General features: G+C 53.0%; 1 protein-coding gene across 1 annotated transcript in view; it reads left to right on the forward strand.

The window, feature by feature from the left end:
• ZSWIM5 (zinc finger SWIM-type containing 5) overlaps positions 1-7,465 on the forward strand; it is a gene marked incomplete at both ends in the record, with an annotated part of 80,420 nt that extends 72,955 nt beyond the window's left edge. The window contains 9 exon segments of the mRNA XM_079536079.1: positions 303-479; positions 1,977-2,123; positions 2,915-3,052; positions 3,443-3,703; positions 3,807-3,942; positions 4,609-4,766; positions 5,930-6,093; positions 6,408-6,489; positions 6,603-7,465. Of these exon segments, the coding sequence (XP_079392205.1) occupies positions 303-479; positions 1,977-2,123; positions 2,915-3,052; positions 3,443-3,703; positions 3,807-3,942; positions 4,609-4,766; positions 5,930-6,093; positions 6,408-6,489; positions 6,603-7,465 (2,126 nt within the window).
• Positions 7,466-8,601: the final 1,136 nt, after the last annotated feature.

An 8,601-nucleotide genomic window follows, 5' to 3' on the forward strand; every position in this document is an offset into this window, starting at 1 on the left:
ACAATGGATGCCCTCTCCTTCCTTCCCAGTTCTCTTGCACACACTGTGGTGTTTACTGGGAGGGGTGATGGTCACCCCAATTTGCCCCGATGCCAGTGACATGTTCAGGGCTTCCTTTCAAGCCTGTCAAGGTGCAAGGTGACCCTGGAGCCGAGGAAGGGGACGTGGTTTGGTGGGCATGGTGGTGATGGGTTGGTGATTGAATTGATGACCTTGGAGGTCTTTTCCAACCTTAATGATTCCATAAGGTGCAGGAGGGTCCCACCGCTGCCCCAAGGCTTTGACGATTTTCCTCTTTGCAGACTCACTGGCCAGGCCCAGACGAACCGTGTTCACCCGTGCCATTGAGGGCTGTGACCTGCACTGGCAGGACAGCCACCTGCAGCGCATCATCAGCAGTGACTTCTACGTGTCCCCTGCCTACCAGCGGGAAGGCGAGAGTCTGCTCTTCAACTCCCAGGGGCAGCCACTGTGGCTCGGTAAGCATCCAAGCAGCAGCTCCAGCGTGGCCTGGGTGGATGGGTTGGTTTGCTCATGGAAAAGAACCACCCGAAGCATCAAAGGAGTTTTACTACCCTGCATCCTTGCAAGGTTCAGCGTTGTAAATTGAAAATATCTCGACAACCTAAACTTTAAAACCTCAGTAACTAAGTGTCTCAGGATGAGAGCAGGTGAGACGGGAGGCTTATGGGTTCCTTGTAACCGTCACCACTCAGACTGACCCCAGAAAAGATGTGAGCCCTTGCATTTCTGGGAGTGTAGACGCCTCATCTGCACAGCAAAGGAGGAGAATGTACAGATATTGAAAGGCCAGAGCACACCACTGCTCTGTCCTTTGCTGGCATAGGTAGAGCAGGAGAGGGCATTTCTACTCTGGGATGGATTTCCCATAGCAGCTGTAGGTGGTGGCATGGGGCTGATGCTTCCATGGACTGGATCTAGAATAGATGTGATGAACACATCTCCATTTCTGTGGCACAGACTCTGGTGAGCCCTTAGGCAGTGCTGGTTGATCCAATCACCTTGATTTTGGCTTTAGTGCTTTTGCTTCCTTGGTTCCCCTTCAGGGAACTTGTGCTGGGACAGGAGTGAGGTTTGTCAGCAGCTTGCATGATGAATTCAGTGAGAAGCTGAATGTTTCATCCATTTAGCGAAAGGAGTGAACAACAAGAAGGTCTCTCATAGATGTGTTTGTTCTTAAACCTCTTCCTCATGTTCCTTGCTAGTGACCTCCAGGATGTGGAAACCTCATTTGTGGAGGTGGCTGCATTTCCAAAGCTCTCTGGTCTTTTCCAGGAATAGAAATGATCCTTCTGCCATAACTTTAGATCTTCTGTGCTTGCCTTTTTTTTTTTTTTTTTTTCCCCTTGGTAGGACATTCTGCAAGAAAATGGGATTTTTGCTGCTTGTTATGCGGCATGTCATGTCATCTGCTCCTGCTAATTTCTCACTCAGTCATAATCCTCTCCACAGTTGCTTGTGATTTCAGGTGAGCAATGAGCAGCAGGAGCAGATGAATTTCTAAGCAACTTTGAGTCTTGGGGGTTTCACGCAACTGTTCCTAATAATAAAACACCAGGTAGGAGGGCTGTGGAAGAGATGAGGTCTCTGTGGAGTTCACTCCGTGCAGCAGTCACAGAAGCAGTTCAGAATGTCATCCCAAATCTGCCAGTGTCCCCAACACAGAGCTGAACGCACTTTGCCACTGCTTCCCCTAGATACTGTTTGTGGGGGGTCAGGATTTAGGGGCTGCTGCAGGCTGGACATGGGGAGAAGTCCCATGAGTATTCCCAGTAGGCATCCCAGCCAGGTGCAGTGGGAGAGTGAGGACATATAGGCTTGCAGCTGGGGTGTGGGGCAGACGAGTAGAAGAAGATGCCCTGAAGCCTGGTGCTGTCAGGTTTTCTTCCCTATCATCCCCTGGATTTCTGCTCTCCCTTGGCTCAGCCCGCCCTGTGTCTGCCCTTGCCTTGTAGAACACGTCCCGACAGCCTGCGCTCGGGTGGACGCCCTGCGCTCCCATGGCTACCCCCGGGAGGCTCTGCGCTTAACTGTTGCCATCATCAACACCCTGCGACTGCAGCAGCAGAGGCAGCTGGAAATTTACAAGCATCAGAAGAAAGGTAGGAGCAGAGGGGCTTGAGAAGGGGCCCGCAAGTGCTGGCCGGGGTGTCCCAGGTGGTGGGGAGGACTCTCAGAGCTCAGAGGTGGGGGAGCACCGTGTGGGGCTATGTGCACCCAAAATGACAAACTGTCCAATTGCTTGAGGCAAAGTGCCGCTATACCCATACATCAAGGACGCAGAGATGCCCAGGGACACAAGCTGTTCCTGCTGTCTGGTTGCGTGCGCGGATCGCACGGGTGATAGCAGGTGATGCTGCTTGCCCGCAGCACTGCGGTAGCTGGCTGCTTGTGCTACCTCCACACTGCGTTTACATTTGCTGAGTAACATGGACAGGAGACTAGACCAGCGTCGCTTATTTTGCATTTGCAGTTGGCAGAGAGTTGGGGCTGGTTGCTGCATTGCTGATAGTGGTTTGGTAACTCCTCTGGGCCTTGCTAGCTCAGCCAGTTTGAGAGCGTGCCTTCCAAATCATTCAGGCAAGCACTGCTTTATGGACATTCCTGTGTGCTCCTGGGGACTGAGGTTGAGCCACTGCATCTCCTCCAGCCTTTTGGGGCACCTTTTTTTACTGGGTTCCTGCTCTTCCTATTGTCTGAGTGCCCTTGTGGTGGCTGCTCTGAACTGCTCGTGGCCGTTGGAAATTTCCCATGGCCCCTGGAGGTACCTGTGTCCCTAGACCATGGGGTAAGAAAAAGCCTCTGGTCTTGGAGACCTCTCTGAGTGGAGAACCCATCATAAAATCCTCACTATTAATTTCTTTTTGGTTTTTTTTTCCCTCTTCTTTTTCAGAGCTGCTGCAGCGAGGTGCAACAACCATCACCAACCTGGAGGGCTGGGTAGGCCACCCTCTGAACCCCATCGGCTGCCTCTTTCTCACACTGACCGAAGCTTGTAGATTAGAAGAGGAAAATTGCCTTGAAATCTCAGGTACTGAGTGCTCTCTCATTCTCTGCCAGGCAACTCCAGCTGGTCCTGGGTGCAGTGCTTGGCCTCAGGGCTCCTGAGCCCCACACTTCCTGTCCTCAGCCCTGGTGTTTGCAGCAGAGCAGAGCAGCTGCTTGGCAGAGCTGAGCCAAGATATGCTCATCTGGGAAAGGCTTTGTTATCAGCTGTGTATCCTCTTGCATGTGTCTCAGGGCTCCTATGTCTCACAGTCGAGAGCAAGGAGAAGGGTGAAACCTCACATCTCTATCATCTTTGGGTAACCAAAGGCAGGCAGCAAAGGAAGTGTTGGGTCTTGCTTCTGAATTGGAAAGGTTTTTTTCTCAGCCCTCTAAGAGGCTCCTCTAACTCTTCTGTACCTCTCCCTTATTCCAGACACTGGGGACAGCAAACCCCCTGTCTACCAGCATGTGCCCGTCACAACCGGCAGCCAAGACAGTGGCGAGTCCTACCTGTCCCTGGCCTTGGAGGTGGCCCTGATGGGGATGGGCCAGCAGAGAGTGATGCCTGAAGGCCTCTATGCCCAGGACAAGGTGTGCCGCAACGAGGAGCAGATCATAGCCCGTCTGCAGGACCTGGAGCTGGACCCAGTGCTGGTGCAGACCCTGAGGAAGCAGTGCATCCTGCTGCTGGAAGGTGAGGGCTTCTCTTTGGGGTAGCAAAGACAGCTTTGGGGTAGCCGTGTACTGGTGCTAGTGATGTACTCGTAATAACAATGGCCAATGGGCTTTGCTTCTAGGTGGCCCCTTCAGTGGCTTGGGAGAGGTGATCCACCGTGAGAGTGTCCCTATGCACACCTTTGCCAAATACCTGTTCTCTGCCCTGCTGCCCCATGATGCCGACCTAGCGTACAAGCTGGCTTTGCGGGCCATGAGGTTGGTGCATGACTTGTTCTGATTTTTGTTGTGGGGAAGACAGACGTCTGATGCTCCCTTTATCCGTGGGGACGTTTCCTTTCTGTAAGACCTGGGATTGATGACACTCAGGTCAGGAAATGAGAGTGTGGAAAGGCTGACATGGTTCTTCCACTGCAGCAAGTGAAGCTGGGCTCCTGCTCTTTCCCTTGACTTCCTGAGATTTTCAGGCTTTGGAATATCACCACTCAGGCAGGTAACCAAAAACCACTGCAGAGGCCCTGGGGAAATGTACTGCTGCTTCTGATCATAACTGGGCATCTTAAGGAGAACCAGATGATGCAGACAGGAGTGCTGTCGGGCTCTTTGACATAAAAGGAGCACAGAGGGAGGAGGATTTTCTCTTTTTCTTTTTTTTCTTGCCTTTTTGTTGTTTTTTTTTTTCTTCCCCTGATGCTTGTGTTTTTCCTTCCAAGTTTATAAATCACTTCACGGATCATTCCCCTCTTTTCAAGTCGATCTGAGATTGATCCCCATGCCCATGTGGCGTGCATGCAGCCCAGCAGCCTCTGCACGTGCATGGCAGCAGGAGGCTTTCAGAGGCACTGCAGGATACAGCCCCCTCCTCGCTCCCCATCACCACGTCCTGGGGCTGATCTGACATTGTCTCTTCTGTTTATCCTTCAGGTTGCCAGTGCTGGAAACCACAGCACCGTCCGGTGATGTGACTCACCCCCACCACCTGGTGTCGGTGGTCCCCAGCAGGTACCCACGCTGGTTCACCCTGGGGCATCTGGAGTCACAGCAGTGCGAGCTGGCATCCACCATGCTCACGGCGGCCAAAGGTTGGTGTGGGACCAGGGGTGATGGACAGGTAGCTGCCCAGAGGCTGGGGAGGGATTTGGTAGGGAGCAATATTGCAGGAGTGATAGGGAGGGGGTCTAAGAGTGCTGGAGTGCTCGGTGTGGGAAGCACTCAGCAGCCTCTCCAGAACTGGGAAGCCCTTTTGAATCCTGTAGGATGTGAGCGATGAGATGTGGCTGCACAGAAAGGATTTTACTGCAGACAAGTTTCCCTTTGCTCAAGTCTGACAGACAGCAGCATAGAGCCTCCTTGCCCCATCCCTGGAAGTGCCCAAGGCCAGATTGAATGGGACCTGGGCAGCTTGAGCTGGTGGGGGGCAAAGCCCACAGCAGGGGTTGGAATGGATGGGCTCTAAGGTCTCTTGCAACATAACCCATTGTATGACTGTCTCCATCCTGTCCTCCTTCACCTCTCTGCTTGTCCGGGGCTGATAGCGTCATGCCTCTCCTTGCAGGTACCTGGATGGAAGTGGCTTATCCTTAGTTTCTCAGCCCCTTGTGGGGATGAGAGCTTTATGCTGGGGCTGTAGAGCTGGTGGATTACATCTGTTTCTCCCGCTGTGTCTTTCCCTGGGTGTTCCCCCGCCACAGCATGTCCCAATGCGATCCTGTGTCCTCAGAGCGTTTCTCGCCCACGCCCCCACTAGCCATTTTTGGGAGATTTGGATGCTGGTGGTGGTGCAGGCGGCTGCTGTGGGAGGCAGGCGATATATTTAGCTATTAGTCATCTGAGATGTCTGTGTGTACCCAGGTGCAGTGCTAGGGTTTTCACATTGCTGTGTGTTTTTTTTCAGTTTTCTTTGCATGAGATTCATCTGCTCTGTTGGTGGCTATGGGAGTAGAACACAAATCTGGAACAAGACAGGGTGATGGGGCGCGTCAGCATCTCTGGTCTGTGCTCACACCAGAGGCCCCTCTCCCCATCCTGTGTCCAGGAGGGGCTGATGTCCCCCACAAGGCTGAGCTGGGGGTTCAGGCTTGGGGTCAAGTCAGGAACCTGTGCAGGGGTCAAGTGGTTTGCAGGGAAGCATCATGATGCTATGGCCAGTAAAGGCATGGATAGACAGCGCATCTTGGGTGATACAGTAAAGCTGGATGTTACGGGGGGGAGGCTGAGCCATCTGACCATCCTTGCCTGCATCCAGGGGACATGCTACGTCTGCGCACGGTGCTGGAAGCCATCCAGAAGAACATCCACTCCTCCTCCTTGATCTTCAAGCTGGCCCAGGACGCATTCAAGATTGCCACACCAGCCGACAGCAACTCAGACACAACACTCCTCAATGTTGCGCTGGAGCTGGGGCTCCAGGTATAGGATTGCACGCGTGATGCTGGTGGCCCTTTTGCCCTACTAACTCTGGTGATGGTCTTCTACCAAGCACATGGTTGCCCATGGCACGCAGGGGTCTCGTGAAAGGGGTACATTCATCATTGCATGGCCTAGAGAGGTAGAGCTCAGCCTCTGCTGAGGTCTGGGGGAAGTTTTGGGTGAGGCAGCACTTGAAAGCCTTGCGGGGAGTCGATAGTGAGCAGGGTCATGGAGAATTTAGGGGAGCACCGTGGTGTTAAGTGGCCTCAGTGGATCCCCATAGGGTAGAGGGTCACCCTGTGTTTGTCTCACAGGTGATGCGCATGACCCTGTCCACCCTCAACTGGCGGCGGCGGGAGATGGTGAGGTGGCTGGTGACATGTGCTACGGAAGTGGGTGAGTGTCTGGCCCACATGTGGTGGAAGAAGAACGGGCACAGGGATCCGTAAAGCCACTTGTGGCCCTGGGTTTAAGTTTCTGAGCTCTCCTGACCCCTGTGTCTCTCGCAGGAGTGAGAGCTCTGGTGAGCATCCTGCAGAGCTGGTACTCGCTGTTCACCCCCACGGAAGCCACCAGCATCGTGGCGGCCACGGTGATGTCCCACAACACCATCCTGCGCCTGAGCCTGGACTACCCGCAGCGGGAGGAGCTGGCCAGCTGCGCCCGCACGCTGGCCCTGCAGTGTGCCATGAAGGACCCGCAGAACTGCGCCCTGTCCGCCCTCACCCTCTGCGAGAAGGACCACATTGCCTTCGAGACCGCCTACCAGATCGTCATCGACGCCGCCTCCACCGGCATGACCTACACCCAGCTCTTCACCATCGCCCGCTACATGGAGCACCGGGGCTACCCGCTGCGGGCCTTCAAGCTGGCCTCGCTGGCCATGACGCACCTCAACCTGGCCTACAACCAGGACACGCACCCGGCCATCAACGACGTGCTCTGGGCCTGCGCCTTGAGCCACTCCCTGGGCAAAAACGAGCTGGCGGCCATCATCCCACTGGTGGTGAAGAGCGTGCACTGTGCCACGGTGCTGTCGGACATCCTCCGCCGCTGCACCATGACGGCCCCAGGGCTGGCCGGCATCCCCGGCCGCAGGAACTCGGGCAAGCTGATGTCCACCGACAAAGCACCCCTGCGGCAGCTGCTGGACGCCACGATAAGCGCCTACATCAACACCACCCACTCGCGGCTCACCCACATCAGCCCGCGGCACTACGGGGAGTTCATCGAGTTCCTCAGCAAGGCCAGGGAGACCTTCCTCCTGGCACAGGACGGGCACATACAGTTCGCCCAGTTCATTGACAATCTCAAACAAATCTACAAAGGCAAGAAAAAACTGATGCTGCTGGTGCGGGAGCGGTTTGGGTGAGCCAGTGGTTTGGGCAGGGTCCGGCCGCAGCACGGGGACTCGGGAGAGAAGAAGGAAGGAGAGCGGAGAAGACCTTCCCCCCATCGGCAGAGGCTGCTCCGTTCCGTTCTTCTGTTTCTTTTTTATTTTATTTTATTTTTATTTTTTTTTAATGTTATTTTCTTTCTCGGATTTAACCATTTCACACGCTGAGAGGATCCAGAGATTCTTTGGGCACAAACCAAAAGGCAACCAGGAAAAAGGATGGTTTGCTCAGCCCCTGCCCTCCCTTGCCAATACCAAAAGCTAACCTGGAAATCTAATACCTCTTTCCTGAAGAAAGCGGTCGCTGGAGGGATCGGAAGGTTGCAAAGTGCAAAAATCTTCATAATTATGTTGGGGGAAAAAAAAATGAAAAAAAAAAAAAAAAAAAAGAAAAGAAAGAAAGAGGGAAAGAAAATGAAAGAGAAGGATGAAAGAGACAAAGAGCAAAGGAACCTGCAACACTAGAACCTCATGCGTCACCAAAAGCGATGGCTTTGCAGAGCGCTTCTCCCGCCCGCCCGAGACATGCAAACTCCTCTATTTGTGAAGATACTTCAATAAAAACAAGTTAAAGTAACTGTTCTCAGGGATTGCTTACTAAAAGTAACACACACACAAAAAAAAAAAGAAAAAAAAAGAAAAAAAAAAAGCATTTATGATACTGTAAATACTATAGTATATGTGTCAATTATTAAATTGTAAAGTTATAATTATTTATAATTCTGTCTTTTATTTGGGGGATACTTGAAATTGTCATGGGCTGGGGGGATTATTTTTATTATTGCTATTATTATTATTATTATTATTATTATTATTATAACTATTATTTAAAAACAAACAAACAAAAACCACCACAACCACAGACAAAAAGAGGAGGAAGCACGCAAACATTCTCAGGTTTCCATGGCATCGTCGGCAGCAAGAAGGGTGTGGGGGGAGGCGGATGTCCGCACTCAGCTGGGAGCACCGGGACGGACGGACGGATGGAGGGAGGAGCAGCAGCCTAGCGCTTGAGGACAGCGAAGGAAAGGATGAAGGACTCTGCTGGGATGTGCACAGACTCCGGCTCCCGAGTGGCAGAGGACGGCGCGGGAGCGACGCGGGCACCCAGT

The sequence above is a fragment of the Tetrao urogallus genome, assembly GCF_951394365.1.
Source record: "Tetrao urogallus genome assembly, chromosome: 5".
In the NCBI taxonomy this organism is placed as follows: domain Eukaryota; kingdom Metazoa; phylum Chordata; class Aves; order Galliformes; family Phasianidae; genus Tetrao; species Tetrao urogallus.